At 40.2% G+C, this 23,548-nt stretch overlaps 1 protein-coding gene across 1 annotated transcript in view; it reads left to right on the plus strand.

Moving 5' to 3' along the window:
* Positions 1-23,548, plus strand: part of CENPE (centromere protein E) — a 691,519-nt gene that overhangs the window by 594,656 nt on the left and 73,315 nt on the right. The window contains 1 exon segment of the mRNA XM_029608709.1: positions 22,890-23,093. Within this exon segment, the coding sequence (XP_029464569.1) occupies positions 22,890-23,093 (204 nt within the window).

Genomic DNA, 23,548 nt, shown 5'->3' on the forward strand with positions numbered 1-23,548 from the left:
TGCCGGTGTGTCGCGCAAGCCCGGTGCACGTGACACACCGGCAAGTGGGAGCCAATGCGGCCGCCGGTAGACCTCATCCCACTGGCGGCTTAGTACTGAAGAATCGCTGTGCTGCGTGCCGGCAGGAAGATCGGCAAGGCCGAGGTGGAGCTCACGTCACCACGGCCAGAAGAAAAAGGTGACGTCTAAACGTGTAGGTGCTCCTTCTCCTTCCTGCCCATGCGGCCCCGGAAGAAAAATATTGAAGGAGCCGCATGGGCAGGAAGGGGGAGGAGCGTCGGCCACATGCAGAAGAGGAGCAGCGTTGTTGCTGCCAGCTAAGAAGAAGAGGAGGAGGCCCGGTAGCAGGGTCCTCACCGCGGATCGGCCGGAGAAGAGCAGGGCCGCCGCTGCCGCGGATCGGCCCGAGAAGAGCAGGGCGGCCGCTGCAGAGCCCATCCTGCAGCGACCCGTGAAGAGGAGGCCCAGAGGTAAGAGAGAAGCTGAGGGCCCATAGAGTGCGTGTTTGCGATGAGTTGAGAGATTGTTTGCGTGTATGAGATGAGTTGAGAGATTGTGTGTGGGAATGAGGACCTGAATGTTTGCAGAGACAGCATGTGAGAGCCTGGGTGTGTGTGTGAGACAGCATGTGACAGTGAGAGCCTGTGCTTGAGCAAGACAGCATGTGGGAGTGAGAGAGAGCCTGTGTGTGTGAGTCTGACAGCATGTGCAAGAGAGAGACTGTGTATGAATGATTGTATGAGAGAGAGCATGTGACAGAGAGAGACTGTATGAATGATTGTATGAGAGAGAGCATGTGACAGTGAGAGCCTGTGTGTGCGTGTGTGTATGTGAGAATGAGAACCTGACTGTATGTTTGAGGGAAGAAGATAGATGGAGAGAAAAGAAATAGAAAAAAAGACAATATGAAAGGAATTGGCAAAAAAATAATAAAGGGGAGGGGGGGGGGGTGGAACAAAAAAGCCTGGGACCAACCGATTAGAAAACTAAGATCAGACAGCAAAGGTAAAAAAAAATAATAATAATAAATTACTTTTTACTGATTGGCACATGTAATCTTTGGTAATGTGCAAGAGTAGCACTTTCTCTATGCGGATCTCACAATGTACGAGATCAACTTGGAGGAAGTGGAAACCCACGGGGCCTGCACAGAGGAGGCAGCAGAATGGGCTTCAGTGCCAATAGCAGCAATCAGCGCCACCCCAGTAGCCATGTGGCATCAGTGACAGTGGCAGCAGAGGAATGAGAGAGGCTCCGAGGTTGCTGGCAAAAGAAAGAGAGGGGGTCTGCCTTTAGTGTGCATGTGTATGAATGGGAGTCTGCCTGGGGGGTGTATGTGTGTGAATGCATGGGTGCCTGCCCGAGGGTGTGTCTGTGTATGAGAATGTATGGGTGTCTTCCTGGGGTTTGTATGTGTGAGAAGAGGTGCCTGCCTGTGTGTGGTGTATGGGTGTGTGTGTGTGAGAATGAATTGGTGCCTGCCTGGGGGTCTGTTTGTGTGTGAGAATGAATTGGTGCCTGCCTGGGGGTCTGTGTGAGAATGAATGTGTGCATCCCTGGGGGATGGTGAGGGAGTGGTATGAAAATGAATGGGAGCCTGCCTGGGGGTCAGTTTCAGTGTGTGAGAATGACTGGGAGCTTGCCTGGGTGTGTGTGTTTGTATGAGAATGATTGGGAACTTGCCTGGGTATGTGTGTGTGTATGTGAGGGAGCCAGAGAGAGTGAGAGCATGAGTGTGTATGAGAAAATCCAGGGGAGTAAGAGTTTGTGTGGGGGGTGTGTGTGGAGGGGAAGAGAGTGTCTTAGAGCCTGAGAGTGTGTCAGTGTTTGTGAGAGCGAGAGGTTATGGTGGATATAAGAGCATGAATGTGTATGTATGTGACAGTGTATGTGTGAGAGAGAATGGAAATGTGAGTATGTGTGTGAGAGAGCGAGGATAACCTCCTAATCCTTGACAATATCAGGGTGACTGGAAATCAAGAGCTCCAAAGTATGGAAGCAGGGGCTTTTTAAAATCCTTATTAGTTTTAATTATTGGGTGTTATTTGATAAATGTGCTCTTTTGAAATATTTTATTGGTGTTTGGGAAATTGTAAAAAATGTATATGATTTTAATTAATAGAAATTCTATTTATCAATAGTTTTAAAATATTCTTTTATTAGTATGGTTTTACTATTATAACTGATGCTTTATGTTTTTGATTTTATGTTTTATGAGGAATGGTGGTTCTGTTTTTCCATTGTTAATACAGAGAGTCTGGCTTCTTGGGATTTCCATTTCAGTTTTTGTCTAATTTGTGCTCCTTTATTTTGTAGTCTGTATTTGGTGAGGGTCTGTCTCTGCTCTGTGTGTGTGACCATGATGAGAGATTCTGCTAGCATAGGGATCTATAGCAATCTGGTTTGTTTTGTTTCCTCAGTAGGTGGTATATTGGTATTCTAGGACCCAGTTAATATTTACCCTTGCTTTTTCACAGGTAGGGTTATTGTTGTTTGAGTCCTTGGTGTTATTACTGTTACGTTATGATGGGATTGCAGTATAGATTTTGAGTGTCTTTTTTGCGGGGTTTTGTGTTAGTTCACAATGTGCCTGGCAGTGGAAGGTGTTTGTGCTGCTGTTACTGTGAGGTGACACCAGAATTTGAAAATATCTTTTAGTATGATGAGCTGTAAGGGAAACATCCAAGCTCCATTGTTTGGGGGAATTTCAGTGGATGCAGAGAGTTACAGAACTGGAGGTGCAGGATTTATATTGACATTCTGTCCCTTCCTATAAATTCCAGACTTCACTCTCATAGCCATATAGAATTAGTTGAATGAGGCTATCAATAATTTTATAGTGTGAAACTGGCCAGCTTTTTAAAATTACGCAGAAGACCTTTTGGACTTTTTTATTAACATCAAATATTCAAAAGCTGTTTTCATCCCATCAAGCTCATATATCTCATTAAAGAGGTAAATTGAATAACACAATAACTTTGTTTTATTATTGTTACTCATAAATTATAACAATAACATTAATCTTGGAATATTATATATTTTTAATATAAATGAAAGGTTTTCACAAGATAGGTTGTGTCGTGAAACATTTTATTATGTATATATTTAAGGAAACATACGTAAATTGTCAAAATACATTTTGTTCATTTAACCTTTAACCTCTGGTTTGCTAGTAGATGAATTACTGTGTCCCGAAATTATGTTTGTCTAAAAAGTGTGTCACCAACATGAAAAGTTTGGAAAGCTCTGATCTAGATATTCACCTTCACAACCATTTCAATGCTTTCCATCTGCACATAACTTTGAAGGCTTAGACATCAAAGTTCCTGTGCTCTTCCAGCCTTCCATTTTGGGCTTGACCAGGTACAAACTGCCAAGGATTTATGAATCTTATTGTCAAAAAGGCCCATGCTCCAATTATGCTAAGAAACCACAAAAACAACGCACACACTGTTTTTAGAGGGATATGAATATCACAATTGCACAAAACATGATATCACCTCAGAAAAATGTTCAAAAGATTTTTTTTGACTGTTGCAAACGGGAGAAAAATCTCTCACTATTTGAAAAAACTGTCAAATTGCAATAGTTTATCCACCAACAAGGCAAAACACAAATTTTTAGGGGAAGAAGAGGAAGGTTTCATAGAATTTCATATCATCGCATCCAGCAATGTATGGTGTTTTTAATCATGAACCAACCTCCTCCAACCCGTGAATATTTTTTCTATTTTTAACGTGATTAGATTAGTGAAAAACTCTTAAAAATTTTCCTTAGAATATTTCTTAAAGTTTGTTGTCACCCACAATTGGGCTTTTTTTCAACCTTCAATTTTTCAAGAAACACCAAAACCACTTTCAATAACGCCGACACACAGTTTTTTCAATCTTACAGCAGGAAACCATCCCGTCACTTATCTGTGTTAGAATTTTTCTTAGAGCTTTTCCACCAACAATTGGGCTCTTTTCAAGAAGCACCCACACGATTCTCAATGACGCCGCACCCAGTTTTTTTGAATTTTACAACGGGGAACTTCCCCTTCACTTATCTGTGCACGCTTAGAATTTTGAATCCATGTCCGTATCCCAATTATGCTAAGGCATTATCCTCATATGTTTGTAAAAGCAGGTCACAGAAGATATTGACAGAGTTTCAGCAGTAGAAGTCTTGTAGCAGATTCAGAACTTGAGTATACTGGTGTCAAACAGTTAGCACACTGGATGCATATGTTGATCCTTTTGGAACTTTTCAAGCCTCATCCTGCACATGGACATATTTGTAATATGATCTTCCATCCAGCCTACATCAACCTATTCGGCATGAGAATTTGCACTGCTAGAAATGTCTCAATTCCAGACAAGTTTACTATCCAAGCCTATATCCGTTGTAAGAAGTAGTGCATTAAAAAAAATAGCATGATATGCCCAAGAATGATTTCCTTTTTCCATAATATTTGCAAGGCAGCATGGCATTCCATTATGGATCAGAATATTAGAGAGTTATGGTATGATTCCCTAGAAATCATGCTTTTTCTCCCCTTCCTACTTTTCTTCACCTAGTAGGGGGCCTCTTCAAAACTAGTTAATGCTAACCAAGAGCCACCAATGAAACATACAGTACCAAATACAACATATGAGAGTAGCTGATTGCCCAGCAAGCAACTACTATATATATATCACATGAGGCCACACATGCACTCCAAGAAATTGCTTCCTGTGTGGATTGCCTAAACAGGCTTGAAAGCAACAGCATTAATTCATAGAAATAGCACAGCATTAATACATAGAAATATTTCTAGCAATGAGAATATGTAATATTAGTCCAGAAGCAAGTCTGATCCTGGTATGTTTTAGCCATAGGCCCACATAGAATTCAATTTTGTTTAATGTAGAAGATAAAATAAAACCATAAATAAATAGGGCATTTGGGCAGAAACTGATTTCATTGATGCAGTTTAATCTACTTTGCAAAGCTATGAATTTTGAGCATTATTTCCTTAGCTGTCTTCCTTCAACTATGTTGAGCTCCAGTCCTCATAGTTTAGGCATCAGAGTGGTCATTGATCAAAATTCTAATGATCAACATTCTGAGCCAGGCTACTTTTCAGAACTATTTCCCAAGCGAGCTGAGAATTGTTCTCTGCCTGAAATTTTCCTTTCTCTGAAGACAAGCAGACCCCTATCACTCTTTAATGGCCTCATTGCTACATGATGCCAAAAAAATGCCTCCAGAACTTTCCAGCAATTCTTGAAAAGATTCTTTGGTCATATGTAGTAGTTACATTCCTGCATCATACCTCAGTTCATTTATTTTGCTCTGAAAATGAACAATTTACTAATCACCATAGTTGCCCCTGTATAAGCTCCTGGTGAGTCCTCATTTGGAATTCTCAATGTAACTCTTGAGACCACACCTTCAAAAGAATATAAAGTGGATGGTGTTTATCCAGAGGGTGGCTTCTAAAATAGTCAAATCTTTGTTATAAAGCTTGTGGGAGACAGACTTGAAGAGCTAAACATATATACCCTAGAACAGGGGTAGGTAACACTGTCTTAGAATGCCACAAGTTGATTGGATATTCAAGATACACTAAATATGCATTCCTTATTATCCATGCCAGACTAGTCCAGACAAGTGGGTTATGCCCCCCTGCCAGCAAATAGGAAAAAAAAAGCTCAAAGCTGAATTCACTCCCCCATAAGGGTTTGATGCTACCTTCAGAACTTCAGTTTTTCTTTATCTTCTTCAAATTATATAGATGTGGACTGGTGCTGCAGCTGTAAGTAGGCCATTCCTGAGAAGTTCAAGTTTCTGGTGGACTGTAGGTAGAGTCTTGGGGGTGATTTGAATCATGGTCCTAGTGGGATGTATCCTCCTTTCCGAAACCCTTGGCAACAGATTCTGTTGGAATCTGAGTTCCCATACCAATGGGTCAAGCATTCTGTGATCTCTGATGACTTTGTTCCCTTGGTGGGTCTGCAGCAGGAGCTATTGACAGCACACGCTCCCTCTATTCTGGGAGAGGAACAGGAAGGCAATAAAATTAAAAATAAATAAATATTCTTGCTTTTTTTTCTTGGACTGCTTCCCGGTCTCCTATGGAGGCGTACTGGATTTGGACTCAGTCGGCAAGAGGTAAGGAGTTCTGCGGTGATCACTCCTTCCCTCCACTTGCTTCTAGTATGACTAAAGAGAGGCATGGCACTGCAATTAAATCACGGTGGTTCAGTGTGTCAGCCACTGCATTCTACCTGGCTTGTGAATATATGGGTACAATCTGCAATGGGTCAGCATCTTGTCAAGAGCAAAACTGGGTGAGTTCCCCAGATCCAAGTGGAAGGCAGCACTGTAGTGCACATGGAACAGAAGCTAGTTGGCACTCCTGTTTTGGCTAGATCAGACATTTTATCATGGCTTCACATTAAAAAATAAATTATATGCTAGGCTCTTTATCTCCCTTTTCCCTCCAATAGTCAAACAGGGAAATTCCATAGGGACCACACGCTTTCCCTCAGCAGAACCTGTGCAGCTCCAGTTCTCTACTGAGTTATTTCAGCTGGTGACCTCACAGGCACATATTGGAGCTCTTATCTGCTGCTTTCTCTGATAGCTGAGCAATGGAGAGAACAGCCCATAGAAAGTGTTCTTCCCCCTTTACACAAATGAAGCTTCCCAGAGGGTCTCTTAAAACTAAATTAGGCTTGTGAGGCTGTAGATTGCTATAGTCTGTTAAGAAAAATTTGATTGGTCCTGCTTGATTTCTTTTTGAGCCCTTTTCTATGTCCCCATACAAAGGAACTTTAGGTTATCCATGACACCATTTAGGGTGCTAGAGCGCTTGACTGACTGGGGACTGTCCTGCTAAACTGGCTGAACAAGAGGAGGAGGAGATGGCCAAATCGACAGACAAGGGGAGATTACCTCTTCAGAAGTGGATGAGGAGGCTGATCAAGAGAGAAGCTGATGAATATTAATTCTAGAGTATGAGCAAGAGAGGCAGTAATTTTGTAGGAGGATTCCTTATTTCCTGGATGATCTTAGGCATCCCTCTCCAAAAGCTTCCTACTACTTCTAACTGTTGGAGATAGGATATTTATTTATTTATTTAGGAGTTTTATATACCATTGTTCCAAAATAAGATCACAATGGTTTACAAAATCATCATTCAGTTACTGGGACAACAATCACACTCTGTTTCAATATTCATGTTGTAGGTTAAATATTACAGCAAATACATTTTCTAGGTCATATTTATACATAATCTAATTCATCTCAGTTCCTCAGTGTGAGATATGATTCCAGCCTTAAGGTGGTCAAGACACAGAAAGGATATATGTTATGGTGAATGAGCTAGGGGAGTTGTCTTCATCTTTTAAGATCACAATCCGTGGATGGAAGCACTGCATTCAGGATCCCCCATTGTAGACAGAGGAGTTTTTACTTAAATGATCTTTTTTTCTATAGTCTTTCTCCCCAGGCAGCTATCTGCAATGGCTTATGATTAGAGTCCTCCTTCATTCGGTCCAGCGTCCCTTGAAGGCAGCCATGGTGACCTTCCCTTCAAGGAACCATGTGCTGACAGGGGAGGTCTCAAACCTGTAGCTCTTGGATGGGTTCACAACTGGTGAGTTTTGAGTTAGTGATGCTAAGAGCTCCTTTGGTCAGATCTCCCATGTAGCCTGGTCTAAGCTAATTCAAGATGGGGCCGCAGTGTTTACAACTGTGCTTCTCAGGAGCTCCCCCCACAGTGAGGGCCATTGCAATCTCAAACTTTGCTAGTTTACCCACCCTAAGATAATTGTCCCAAAGTATTCCTGGGAGTTTAGGCATCAAAGTTCAGCAGTTGGCTAAGGCTACTTATTGGAAGCCCCTTCCCCTAAATCTCAATACCAATCCTGGTTGAGGCTGTTTGAGTCTGCAAGCAGTTTGCTCAGGCAGCGCTTTTTTGGGATGGACAATGAGTTTGGCTTCTATGTTCTTGGCATGCTCCTTCACAAATTCTTGGAGTCCTCTGCTTGGGTGGTCAGACTACTCAGAAGGACATCTGTGCCATCCTCAGTGTCTGCTTTGGGAGTTTAGTATTAAGCTTGCTTGGTCAGCCCACAGGTTTTGGAACCCAGTCTCTGCCTTGAAAAGTGGTCAGGGCATAATACTATTTTTCATGTCTCCCAGAAAGGGCTAAAGGTTCTCCTATTCTTAGGTCCCTGTACAAAATGTCATACCCCTTCTTAGGCATTTCCTCACATGGATACACAGAAGCAATCCCCCTTATCTCATCTGGTAGGTAACCCTAGATATTTTTCACATGCATTTATCCTGGATCCATTATCTACTGCTATCAGGTGATAGCCTTGTGCTAACCATGATCCCTAGGTACCTCTGTTTCAGGGGTAGTGAAGTCATCCCTGTGTAGGGAGGACTCTGGTTCCACCCTTAGTAGGATGTCTAACTATTCAGGTCTAGTCAGAGCAGGAAAGCCACTTGGCCCCAAGTCATTGTTATGCATGTATTGATTATTATCCAAACAGCAATTAGTCCTTCCCAGTCTCTGGCTTATATGGAAGCCCTCTTGTATCCAAAGAAGGTCTTATGGCCTTTTACTTCAAGGAATGAAAGCCTTGCTCACTGTGCCCAGAACTCCCATTTCCATGTCTGCCCTGAGGTTTTAGTCTCCAGGGCAAGGGACCTGAATGTAGTATCACATGTGTCTCACTCAATTTGCACTCCTTTCAGGATGATATATACTAGTCATGTACAATAAGGCTATTTTCCTCCTCTCTTGGGAGGTTAGAAGGAGCCTGAGGAGGTGGCTTTAAATAGTTGTCTGCTGTAAGAAATGGATTTAGTGTTTCCTTCATGGTTATTTCACACTGTAGGCATGAGCTTTATAGGTTAGGAGGGGTGTTATGATCTAAGGCAACAGAAGTTGGGACAGGTCTAGGCATAGAGCCAGTTCCAGCTGTCTAGCACTTCAGAAAGCCTGGTCTCTAGCTCGAGAGACGGTACCTCAGATGGCTGCAGTCAATGCAATGCCAAAGATGATGTGAACAAACTGAAGGACTCTAGTATCCCTCAGATACTCTAATTAGTGAACCAAATTTGTTCTGGTATGATGTTCCCCTGCAATACCTAGAAACAGTACACATGGTCAACACTAGCATCATGCAGATGAATGTTGTAAGCTGACATTTTTTGACACCTTGAAGTGTAAGTACTGGCAAAAGTGGCCTCTTCTTTACTAGTGGTCAGAGTGGGACACCTAGTGGATTTCATATCAGCACAGCAAAGCTCCAAGACAAGCAAATTGTTTGGCCAAAAACGGAAAGCAGGAGTTGGGAGTTTGGATATACCGGTAGAACCATGACCGGTATACAGTCTTCTGCAAATGTGCCTTTCAAGAGCCTGGACCCATTCCCTGGACAGAGTTCTGAAAGTACAAGTAGAGTTGCTCCTTCACCCTTTCCCCTGGTCAGAGGATTCTTATTAGAAGATCCCTTCCATTCTCTTTTACAGCATTGGCTGTTGAGAGAAGGAGGCCACATAGTGTGAGGGTATTTAGTGTCAGGGTTACAGCGTTTTTTGGTGGACCTAACTTGGAGCCTCTGAATTCAATTTATAGAGGAGACAATATTTCCTTTTGAGGGATTCCTTCAATCTTGCTCTTCTACCAGAGGAAACTGGGATGAAGGCATAACCCACAAATCTTGCAGAGAATGGAAACCAGCACTGGCTTGCCGCAAGGGATTCTGTCACGGAAGCTCTCTCGCTACTCTCTTAGAAGTGAATCTTTTTTCCAGGTGGTTAAGAACGCAAGTCCTCTGCAGAAAGTCTGTTCGATGTGGAACTTGAGCTTAGTTTTGAAGGGACCTGCCTCGCTTCCTCCCCCCACCCACCATTTCTAATTTTTCAAAATAAAGTACAAGAGAATACTCGTTTCGGGTAATTATACAGGTATATCTCTGACCCAATAATCAAGGTGGTATTACGCAGCAGAGAATGAAAAATGCCTGAACAGTCAGACCATAATGTTGGAGAGTTAACAATGAATTTAACAAAAGGAAATACAAAATCAGTACTCAATGGTACTAATATTGTCTAGCCTGACCAGTTGGAGGAGACTTGTCATGAAGAAATTATCTAATTGAATAGGATCAAAGAAAATATAGCTAGAACCATAAAACTTAACTTCACATTTACAGGGATTTTCAATAAAAAAAAGTACCCCTGATAGCCAGAACCCCAGACTTCTAAGAAAAGCCTCCTACAAATTTGAGTATCCCTGACTTTGCTGCTTTTTGAAAAATGAATGGATATGATTAGAAATTGGCTGAATAATAGAGGGTTGTTGAAAATTAAAAAGACAGATTTAAGCAATCTCTTTTTGATGTCTCCAAGAGCCAAGGATATAATGGTATCAGCTTTCCAATCCCCAAAGTGATTGTATATTGAGTAAAGCTTCACTTTCCAACCTAGGTACTTGCCACATCAGATACAAGATGCAGTGGCTCAATTAAAAGACCATAATAAGACCCTGCGGCAATTATCCACAGTGATTATTGAGGCCCCTTCCTCTGCAAGAAGAACAACTAGAAGGGACCCTAGAAGACAATTTTTTTTTAAATTCTTTATTTTCAAATTTTGAAAATGAACCCAAGATACACACTTGTACAGAAAAATAGTGTTGGTTTCACAACAAATAGAGTAATAAGTAATTTCAACAACTTTACATTCATTATCTCAATGATTATCAACATGAAAATTATAAGATAAGTGGGGGAGGGGGAGGAAAGGAGCAATTTAATATAAGTAAATATCACAAATATGGAATTAGGTTGCTGTCCAATAGTGCTACAGCTATATTAGTAGGAGTTTCCTGGGAGCATGACTGTAAAAAAGCCCTGAGTTGAATTGGTTCTTGGAAAACATATTGAGTATTTCAGTATTTTATACAACATTTCGCAGGGTATTTTAAGACATAACTAGCACCCAGCTGTAAGACCTCAGGTCTCATTAAAAGAAACTCCTTTCGCCTCATCTGGGTTACTTTTATAACATCTGGGTATATCCAGATTGGATATCCAAAAAAAGGTACCTGCCTATTTCTTAAGAATAATCTCAAAATGTAATTCCTTTCAGAAAGAAAAGCAAATGAAATAAGCATAGATTTCCTTTGTGTAATCTCTGAGTCCAGTGAGGATTCCAGGAAATTAGTTAAATCCAAGTTAACTGTTTGAGGCCAGCTGGTATTTGCTCTGTTGTCTGTTCTTTTTGCTGTAAGTAATATGCTTTTATGATGGCTGGTGTCGCAGGTTCTGGGATTTTAAGAATCCGGTTCATATAAATTTTGAACATATCTAGAGGAGATGTTAGTTGTTGTACAGGGAAATTGTGAGCCCTCAATGCATTCTCAACTCCCCCTAGTCTTTTGCTAAATATTTTTTCAGACACTATTAAATTCTGTTGTACTTTTTCTGATGAAAAAGTACAACAGAGGGCTCACAAGGAAATTGTGAGCCCTCAATGCATTCTCAACTCCCCCTAGTCTTTTGCTAAATATTTTTTAAGACACTATTAAATTCTGTTGTACTTTTTCTGATGAAATAACTCTTTTTTCCAGATCTTCCACTTTTTTATTGAACGACATTACAAGATTATTATTTATCATTTGTTCTCTGGTGTCTAAGGTTATTTGAGATAAAGTTTTAATTGAATGTTCTATTGATCTCAGAATTGATCAAATACCTTCTAAAGTGTCTGTGTTCGATGTTGAAATTCCAATCCCTGCAGTCATGGCTCTTAAACTGTTTTCTCCCTCCTCCATATTACCTTGCCCGCACACCACAGTACAGGCTGGAGGATTCTATACCCTGATGTATCCTTTTCAGTGGACATGGCATCGCTCCTTCCGAAGCTCTTCCCGTGCAAACATCTCCTCTCCGTGTTCCACCAGGGTCTCCCTCTCTAGCAGTGACTCCCGCTCCACTCAGGTACACCGCCTGAGGAGCCTCCTTCACTGCCGCACTGCCTGGTTCTGCATCGATATTGGTTGGAAGTGTGGGCCATTTCGGCTCTCCGGGGCTCAGGGAAAGGCAGGGGTGAGGACGCTTGCTCCAGCATCTCTCTCCCAGCGACCTGGCTCACCGGTGTGGAGGCAGTAGTACCCACGAAAAAACAGTCGATTTGGGGCTGAGAGGACTCCTGTCTCCCCTTCCTTTTGGGATGGGGCATAATTTTGCTGCAAGAAATCAAAAAGAAATCAGCCTTTTACCAACGATCCTCACAGTCCTATTAGGCGGCAGCCATCTTGCCCTATCCCTAGAAAACAATTTTATCACCCACGCAGATACTAGGGATGTGCAGCAGGGACGGATTCGTCCTATTCGATATTTGTATTTGTCGGGACCCAAATCCGTTGCATCCGTTCTCGGGGGACCCCGATCCGTTCATTAGTTACATATGTATTCGTTTTCCCAAAAAAGCCCCATCCCAACCCTTTAAATTTAATTTACTACAACCCCCCACCCCTGGAGCGATCTCCTGCACTCGGGCTGTCGGCTGCCGGTATTCAAAATGGCGCCGATAGCCCCTGTGACATAGTAAGGGCAAAGGCTATCGGCACCATTTTGAATATCGGCAGCCCGAGTGCAAGAGATCGCTCCAGGACCCCCACTGGACCACCAGGGACTTTTGACAAGTCTTGGGGAGGTCAGGAGGGTGGGGGTTTATTCGTTAGTGATACGTTGTATTCGTGGGGGTTCGCCATACATTTTGTGACCCCCACGAATACAACAAATATGGCATATATGTTGCGGATTGCCAATACGTTGCAAACAAATGCACACCCCTAGCAGATACTACCCATCTGCATCTCACATGAGGCCAACTAGACCGTCTCAGAAAACACATTCTCGACAGCCCAAGACATCGAGGCCTCAGGCACCACCGCAAACAGGCCAGTCCTCTGGATTTTGAAGCATATCCAGAGAACAGCAGTCGCTCCATAAATCCAAAATCAGATTTGCCAGTAGGAGGTTGAATTCGCCACTTCATCATCAACTGGCTCAATATAACCACAGACCAATGGGTTATATCCATCATAACTCAGGGATACCAATAAAACTTCCTCATGATACCCTCGAACCTACCACCCAATCCTTTGTGGATGCAAAAAGATCACACAGGTCTTCTAGAGTCAGAACTGTCCACCCTTCTGGGCGCCAGTGATGAGGAACCTGTCCCCCGAGCAGAGCAGAGGATTCTACTCCCACTATTTTCTCATTCCAAAGAAATCAGGCGGCCTCCACCCCATCTTAGACCTCCACAATCTCAAAAAATTTCTACGAAAAGAAAAATTCAGGATGGTGTCCTTGGGCACTATGCTGCCCCTTCTGCAAAAAGGAGATTGGCTCTGTTCTCTGGATCTTCAAGACGCTTATGCTCACATTCCAATATCCCCACATCACCGCAAGTACCTGCGTTTCCTAGTGGGACATCAACACTTTCAGTACCGGGTCCTGCCTTTCGGACTTGCCTAGGCACCCAGTGTATTTACAAAGTGCCTAGCAGTGGCGGTGGCCCATCTACGCAAGAAAAGCATGCACGTCTTTCCTTACCTGGACGACTGGCTCATCAAGAAGCTCTCAAGCTCACTATCAATCTGCTACACTCTCTGGGATTTCTCAACTACCAAAAATCCCACCTGACTCCATCTCACCTCCTGACTTTCATCGGAGCAGATTTGGACACCACAGTGGCCTTCCTGCCCAACAACCACGCAGACGCACTCTCCAGACTAGCTGTATCTCTGCGCACAAAGAAAGCAGCCTCAGCCCATCAATTCTTATAGTTGCTGGAACACATGGCTTCCACGGTCCACGTCACTCCTATGGCCAGACTGGCCATGAGAATAACTCAATGGACTCTTTTGCAGCTGCCACGGAATGAGGTCCACCAGGAGCCCACCAGGCCTCCTGTTCTTTCTCTACTGCTGGCAGGATGGGCTCCACTGGCAGCCCACTAGGCCGCCTTTTCTTTTTCTGCCACCAGTGGGATGGTCTTTGCCAACAACCCACTGGACATCCTCTTTTTTTTTTACAGCCAGTGGCAGAATGTGCTCCGCCAATGACCCACTCTGTCTTCTTTTCTTTTTTGGCCGCGTGCGGGATGGGCTTTGCTAGCAGCACGCAGAATCTTCTCCTTTTTTGGCTGCAGGCAGTGGGTAGGAGTCCTGCCTACATTGAATTAAATAATATATCTGGCAGTAAAGTGAGGCAACCTCTGGGCATTTTTTCTTGGGGGAGGGGCATTTTTTTTTTGCCTCCTGAGGAAGCCTTCTCACCCTGCCTCATTATGGAGCCACCCCTGGGTTAGGATGTAAGGTGCAGTCATCAGACATCAGCATGGAGTAAGTTAGACTTACTGCAACAGAGTGGACCTGCCGGAAGGAGTGGAGAGAATGAGACTGGATTTAAGGAAGCTGGAAGACTGGTCGAAGATATGGCAGCTGAGATTCAATGCCAAGAAGTGTGGAAATCCGAAGGAAATGTATTCGATGGGGAGTGAAGGGCTGATGTGCATGGAGCAGGAAAGAGACCTTGGAGTGATAGTGTCTAACGATCTGAAGTTGGCGAAACAATGTGACAAGGCGATATCTAAAGCCAGAAGAATGCTGGGCTGCATAGAGAGAGGAATATCGAGTAAGAAAAGGGAAGTGATTATCCGCTTGTACAGGTCCTTGGTGTGAGGCCTCACCTGGAGTACTGTGCTCAGTTCTGGAGACCGTATCTCCGAAGGGACAGAGACAGGATGGAGGCGGTCCAGAGAAGGGCGACCAAAAACGTGGATGGTCTTCAGCGAATGACTTAAGAGGAGAGATTGAAGAGCCTAAACATGTATACCCTAGAGGAAAGGAGGAGCAGGGGTGATATGATACAGACTTTCAGATACTTGAAAGGTTTTAATGATCCAAAGTCAATGACAAACCTTTTCCATCAGAAATAAATCAGCAGAACCAGGGGTCACAATTTAAAACTCCAGGGAGGAAGATTCAGAACCAATGTCAGGAAGTATTTCTTCACGGAGAGGGTGGTAGACACCTGGAACGCCCTTCTGGAGGGAGGAAGTGGTGAACACCAAAACTGTGAAGGATTTCAAAGGGGCGCGGGATAAATATTGTGAATCCATAAAATCTAGAGGATGTGAATGAAGAGAAGCATGGTAGTGGCTTGCGGAAATGATGGCTACTACCTGGTGATTAATACCCTTATTCAATAAACAAACACATGGTTAATGCAACTCCAACATTGCTCTATGCTTCAATGGCAAGAGAAAATGTGGAAAAAAGGATTTGCATTTACAAATAAGCGGGGGAGTAGCTTGCTTGTTGCGGCGGTTACTACCCCGAATCAATTAAGCCTGATACTTCACTTGGAATACATATCCAGCGCAGCTCACCGCTTCAACAGCAGGGGGGAATGAAGAAAAAGAGGATTTATATTCAGACAACCAACACGGACTGAATTGCACAGGCTAGGTAAACAAATAAGAGTGGGAGTAGCTTGCTTATTGCGGCGGTTACTACCCCTAACCAATTAAGTTAGATACTTTACTTTGATGCGGCTCCAGCACTGCTCTCTGCATCAATGGCAGGGGGGAAGGAAATTGGAACCAAAAAGTTACCAATAAGGCCAAGAATAACAGATAAGTATGAGAAAAATAAGTGTGAAAGCTTGCTGGGCAGACTGGATGGGCCATTTGGTCTTCTGCCATCATTTCTATGTTTCTATGTAAAGACATAAGGCCCAGAATCCTTAATTGGTTAGAGCAGTGGACTGTGAACCAGGAGACCAAGGTTCGAGTCCTGCTGTCGCTCCTTGTGACCTTGGGCAAGTCACTTTACCCTATATTGCCTCAGGTACAAAAACTTAGATTGTAAGCCCTCTGGGGATAGAGAAATACCTACAGTACCTGAATGTAAACCGGTGTGATATCTCAATTGAGATCGAATGTCGGTATATAAAAATAATAAATAAATAATGTACCTTGTTCCCATGGCATTTCTCAAGATGAAACAATAATGACTTAAGTGGTTTATATACAATTCTTACTAAAGAGACAAATACTAGATGAGAGAGAGAACTTCAATGTGTAAACATTTACAATAAAAATGTAAAGTCATGAGAATATATAATAAATTTTTATTACAAAAATTTATTAGTACAAAAATATACATATTTCATAAATATCCCAAGTAATTATTATGAAAAAGCAAATACAAATGCATAAATATACACCGTACAATTGCAATTAATAACTATCATATGTCATACACATCCATCCATATACATATCCAGCCTGTGCATATACAACCCAAAAAAACTATATGATAAAAAATATGCCTCAATCTTCAAAAATTGTTTTCACATTGGACTCTTTACTCTTATTGTTTGACACTTTTCCATGTAACACTCAAGGGATCTTCCTGATCCTCACTTCCAAGCCCAAAATATTTTCAGTCGCCAAATCCTTTATTAGCCAGCATTTCCAAACACGATTGTTTCAATCACCAAACCCAATAAGGGGCCCTTGTTTCGCCGTAGCCGGGCTTCTTCAGGGAAAAATAAGCTATAAAATACATATATAATATGTCAAAACATTATAATCCCTAAATGATTAAACAACTTTGACGAATTGTCTTAAATCTCTATTACCTGTTCAGTCGTGGTTTGTATACACATTATTACCAATTTCAGCAATAATGAAACATATTCTCCTGTGCCGGTTCAAACAATTGTTTAGATGTATCAATGTATGGGAATGAGAACCATAAACTTCTCACCTAAAAAATAAAATTCAATGAAATCATCTAAATCCCAAAATCTACTAATTCAATGAAAAAACAAAACTCAATATAACCAACACAAGCTTACCAGTGAGAGAGATCATTTCAGACAGGAAAATGAACATTGGCATGAATGACGCCCTTACCCAAAGGGGTTTTTATAAAGTCTAAAGCCAGTGGGAGACAGCCTAACGATGCCATACGTTTAAGATTTCAGTTGGCCAATCCCAATGTCAATCTAAACTGCTCCGTGAAAGCCGGCCACTCTATATCGTCAGTGAAGCCATAAGGTGTCACAGTGCGCCAAGTGAAAATAAAACATTGTTCACATCGACAAAGTATGCAGGAGACATCATCCCATCTTATAACAGTCAATTGTTTGATAAAAAATGTAATATCAGTAACCATATGTTAGGCAGATACCCAGTGAGATACTAAAGGGGTGTTTTATTTTAAATTACGAACACTATTTATGTTTAGTAATCTGCTGTTTTATTATATGTTTTATTTGTCCAATATAAATGTAAGAACAAGACATACAATAGCATAAATAACATTATTAGAGGAACATGTAAATGTTCCTGGGATGGCATAAGGACGTGAAAGGCAATTATAAGAAAACTGCTTAATACACAACACATGTTCACATACTGAACAATTATTGCATTTGTGTTGCGCTAAAACTTCATCTCGAGCCTCCAACCCATCAATGACTTGAACTAATCTACTTAGATTTCTCCCTTTTTTTTTTAACAGTAAAAAAATGGGTTGCTCCACAAAATTAGATATTGAAGAAAGAATGGGCCACTGCTGCAAAATTTTCATCTCAGTCATACAAGCAGAATATGGAAGCATACAAATCAAATGTGAAATAGGTTCCTTCTGATTTTTAACTTGTAAATTCTGAGATCAGCATACAAACCTCTTTTACATGCATGTTTAACACAATACTGGGGATAACCCCTGTTGAGAAGCCTTTGCATTAAATCATTGGAAAGTTGTTTACAATAACGCAGTAGACTAACATATCCGCCAATATTGTAAAAATTGACCACTCAGTATATTTTCTTTAATATGATGGGGTGGAACTGTGAAAATGTAGAAATGTTACTATCTGTGGGTTTACGAGAAACAGAAGTAAAAATAGAAGAATTATCTTTATACACCATAACATCCAGAAAAGATAATTGGATATTTTGATACTGAAAAGAAAATTGCAAATTCGAGTCTAAACTATTAATCCAAACTTCAAAGGATTTTAATTTATCGATCCTACCTGTCCACACAAAAGACATGACATCAATATAACATCTCCAAAATCTAATGAATTGAAAAAAATAGGAAGGATAAACAAACTTTTCTTCAAAGGAAGAAACATACAACCCAGCTGCCAAAGGTGCTAAAGGGGATTCCCTTAATTTGGTAGTAAAAAAAAAAATTTTAAACACGAAATAGCTATGTGTAAGAACAATGGTGACCAATTGAAAAATAGTTTATAAGTGTCCGAAAGGCAATCTAAAGATTCCAATGCAGAATGAATAATAATCAAAGCTTCTCCCTGTGGAATATTTGTGTACAGTGAAGCAATATCAGCCGAAACCAAAATGCATTCAAGATCAATCTCTACTAGTGCTGACTCCAAAATGTTTTTATCACCTTGGTCAAATTCACTCTAAGGAATTTGCGGTGATTAAGATCCTGAGTGGGGATAGATATGTTGTTATACGATCAGCTGTTAAAAGTGGAGCTGTCATTGTGCTTGAAGAGCAACAATACCCTCAGGAAGCTCTTGATCAGTTGAACAATTCTGAAGTTTATCAGATTCTGGATCATTTATTTATTTATTTATTTTTAGATTTTTATATACCGGTGTTCCTATATGAAATAAAGATCACATCGGTTTACATTGAAACAGAACATGAAAATTGCCAAAAGGCATTACATAGAACAAGGTTATGAAACTTGGAACAGGGTACATAAGTTCAAAATTTAACAATAACGTTGTCATGACCCTACAACCTCATTTACAACTTGAAATTAAACACATTTTGGAGTCAGCGCTACAGAGCTGAATCATTTCCAACAAGGAATTCTAGTTACTATTTGAACCATGTTCATCTATTCCGTATTTTTATATAGTACCTAAGATTCATAAATCTATGTTAAATCCTCCGGGACGACCTTTAGTTTCTGGGATTGGGTCTGTTTTTGAGACAATTGCCAAGTTTGTGGACGTTTTATTATAACTCTTAGTGGCTACAGCTCCATCTTATGTAAAGGATACCACTGATTTTATTTTATCTTTGAACTCTTTAGTAGAGGTTGATCTTGAGTGCATTTTGGTTTCGGATGATTTTGCTTCACTGTACACATATTCTGCAGGGAGAAACTTTGAATATTATTTATTCAGCACTGGAATTTAGAATTTCCTTTGGAACATTTACAAACTATTTTTCAATTGGCCACCATTGTACTTACACGTAGCTATTTCGTGTTTAAAATGTTTTTTTAACACCAAATTAAGGGAATCCCTAGCTGGGTTGTATGTTTCTTCCTTTGAAGAAAAGTTTCCTTCCCAGTTTTTTCAATTCATCAGATTTTGGAGACGTTACATTCATGTGTTTTCTGTGTGGCAGGTGGAATCGATTAGTTAAAATCCTTTGAAGTTTCGATTAATAGTTTAGATTTGAATTTGCAATTTTCTTTTCAGCATCATAAACCCTGATTACTGTTTCTGGATATTATGGTGTATAAAGATAATTCTTCTATTTTTACTTCTGTGTATCGTAAGCCCACAGATTGTGAAAATGTAGTAATGTGTTCCTGTTTCCACACCTGTCATATTAAAGAAAATATACCGAGTGGTCAATTTTTACGATATCGGATATGTTAGTCTACTATGTTGTATAAACAACATTCCAATGATTTAATGCAAAGGTTTCTCAATAAGGGTTATCCCCCGCATATTTGTTAAACATACATATAAAAGAGGTTTGTACACTGATCGCCAAAATTTACTTATTAAAAATCATAAGGAACCTATTTCACATTTGATTTGTACGCTTCCATATTCTGCTCGTAAAACGCATAATTTTGCAGCAGTGGCCCATTCTGTCTTCACTATCTAATTTTGTGGAACGATGCATTTTTTGTGTTAAAAAAAGGAAGAAATCTAAGAAGTAGACTAGTTCAAGCCAATGATGGGTTGGAGGCTTGAAATGAGGTTTTAGGGCAACACAAATGCAATAATTGTTCAGTATGTGAGCATGTGTTGTGTTGTGTATCAAGCACTTTTCTCATAATTGCCTTTCACATCCTTATGTCATCCCAGGATTGTTCACATGTTCCTCTAATAATGTTATTTATGCTATTGTATGTCCTTGTTCTTACATTTATATTGGACAAACAAAAAGTGCAATAAAACAGCGGATTATTGAACATAAAAGTAGTGTTTGTAATTTAAAAGAAAATGCCCTTTTAGTATCTCACTGGGTATCTGCCTCACATACAGTTACTGATATTACATCTTTTGTTATCAAACAATTGCATATTATAAGAGGGGGGGTAATGTCTCCATCATACTTCGCAGATGTGAAAAACGTTTTATTTTCACTTGGCACACTATGACACCTTATGGTCGGCTTTCATGTAGCAATTTAGATTGACATTTGGATTGGCCAATTGAAATCTTAAACGTACATCATCATTAGGCTGCCTCTCATTGGCTTTAAGCTTTTTTAAAAACCCTTTGGGTAAGGGCGTCATTCATGTCGGCGTTCATTTTCCTGTTGGAAATGTTTTATGACATGATCTTTCTCACTGCTAAGCTTGGGTTGGTTATTTTGAGTTTTGTTTTTTCATTGAATTTGTAGATTTGGGGATTTAGATGATTTGATTTGAATTTTATTTTTTAGGTGAGAAGTTTATGGTTCTCATTGCCATACATTGATACATCTAAATAATTGTTTGAACCAGTACACGTGAATGTTTCATTATTGCTGAAATTGGTAGTAATGTGTATGCAAACCACAACTGAACAGGTAATAAAGATCTAAGAGAATTAGTAAACATAGTGAATGTTTAATCATTTAGTGATGATAATTTTTTGACACACACTATATATATATATATATATATATATAATTTTTTATTTTTTTTTATATAGCTCATTTTTCCCTGAAGAAGCCCATTAGGGTGAAACAAGGGCCCCTTGTTGAGTGTGGTGATTGAAATATTTGGTTTGGAAGTGCAGGCTAATATAGGATTTGGTGATTGAAAATGTTTTGGGCTTGGAAATGATCAGGAAGATCCCTTGAGTTGTTTCAAGCAAGAATGTCAAACAAAAAGAGTCCAATGTGAAAACCTTTGAAGATTGAAACATATTTTTATTCTTTATCTTTTTTTTTCATATTGGTTTTTTGGGGTTGGATATGTATGGGCTATATATATATGGGGATGGATGTGTATGAGTGAATTTACATGTTTTGTGTGACATATGATATGTAATAGTTATTAATTGCAATTGTATGGTGTATATTTATGCATTTGTATTTGCTTTTTTGTAATTGCTTGGGATATTTATGAAATATATATTTTTGCACTAAATTTTTTTATAATAAAATTTGTATATAGTTTATGTGTTAACCTCTATGTGTAAACATTTACAATAAAAATGTAATCTCTCTTATCTAGTATTTATTTCTCAAGATGAGACATGACATGCCGAATGGACTTTAAAGTGACACCAAATCAATTGAGGAGTATCATCTGAGCTCAGTAACTGTCTTGGTGGCCTTCCCACTCCAATCTAACCAAGGGCACGCCCTCACAAATTCAGCTTCATTCAATTATACTTATCACAGATTTGTCCAAACTGGACTTGGGAATTCATCTAAATGAGCATTGCATACAAGGTCCTTGATCCTTCCAGGAAAAAAACTACTCATCAATCTTCTGAAGTTTAAGTTTTGTACTCTGTGCGGTAAAGTTTTTCAGAAATTGAGCAGGAGTAATGGGATATCTGCTGTGTTGGGAAGCTGTCAGACTTTGGAATTAGGCTGTCTCATATGGGATGACTCTTAATATTGTCCTACCTGGCAAACATTGAAAACTCTAGTAAACATAGTGAATTAGATGTAGCCCTGTCCATTATTTACTTAAGGTGTTATGGCTATTGGCATTTCTACTGCTGACTACTTTTTCTTTGAATAAAACCTATAGCTAGCCAGTCCTATGTACTCCTCCATTTAAACTGCTTGCCTTCAGAAAGTAAAAATTAGCTGTAATATTCATTGATCTGATGGCTCTTTGGAGTCACATAGTCCAGTTATTAAACACCATGCTCCAATGTTAAACAAGCAAGATAGCAATTCTCATATATGGTGATGACATCAGGGCCCGGTGCAAGGGGATTAAGCGTCCTAAGCATCTTCTGCCTTGCATTGCGCCACCACCCCCATTAGGGGGTGCGAGCCATGTGGGGCTGCGAGTGGCAGCAAAGAGGAGTGGAGATTGCCCAGTCCTAGTTCGCCTAATGGTTCCACCAGCCCTGGATGACATCAGAGATAGTCCAGCATGGAAGTTTGACTTCAAAGCTTCTTGACCATGCCACACTATGCTGTATTGCTTTAACTAAAAACACATTCTTTCTCCTATTTTAAGCAAAAAGTGGTCAAGTGCCCTCCTTTTTAAGTTAGCAGAAAAGTCTCCAGGATAGATGGGTAAAGAACCATAAGATCTGTGGTAGCCTGATGAAACATTTTTCTGGAGTAGGTAGGAAAAAAAGGTCAGCTGTTCCGTAAGGTATGTGAATTACTGTGGTTCATGGGTAGAAATTTTAACATTGTCATATACATCCTTCTAAGGCACATAAAATGGGTATCATTTCTGACTGGATGTGTAAAGTATTTTGGACAAAGGTGCTATATCAGAACACTACTCTTATTCACACTTACTTTGGGTGTTCATATTATTTCTCATCTATACGCTGTAAGCAATATTAATAATTTCATAAAACCAGTTCACATTTATATGAATTTTGTCTTTAAAGAAAATGCAAATGAAAATTCAGATGCTGGAAAATGATCTGTGTAAAGCCAGTAAAGATGTAAAACTTACAGAAGAGAAAGCAACTGTATTACAAAAGAAACTTGAATCTAAGACTGCAGAACATGAATTAAAAGAACTTGAGACCAAGTTGCTGGAGAGAGAGTGTCACATTGAAAAAATATCAACAGAGATGAAAGGTCTCAAAGTAAGATGTTAAAGCTTTTGGGGTTTTTTACATATAGTAATAATAGTTATATATAAAAATTAACTTCTGAAACATTTCAGTAAAACTTTTAGATGTGCTATATATGCTTTAATATGTAATGTTACCACCTTTCTATTTTCCCTTCAGTGGTATGGTGTAAAAAGCAGTATTAAGTTTTAACTGTTATTTTAATAAAATGTTACTAAACTAAAAATGATCATACTACAAATGAGGCACAAGAAAGTGAAGATGTAATTCCTCTACGTTCCATCAGGACAGTCCATTATTTTTATTTATTTGATTTATATTCCGGACACTTACACGCCTACCAGCAGATGGAGGCCGAGAGCAGGCTTGCTGATGTCACTCCTCATATATATCTGTGCTGACACCAGTCTGCCAGTATTCTGTCTCTAGCAGATAGTAGGTGTGCTTTCCTGTGTTTTCTGTAACTT

This window comes from Rhinatrema bivittatum, chromosome 1 (genome assembly GCF_901001135.1).
Source record: "Rhinatrema bivittatum chromosome 1, aRhiBiv1.1, whole genome shotgun sequence".
NCBI classification, from domain to species: Eukaryota; Metazoa; Chordata; class Amphibia; order Gymnophiona; family Rhinatrematidae; genus Rhinatrema; species Rhinatrema bivittatum.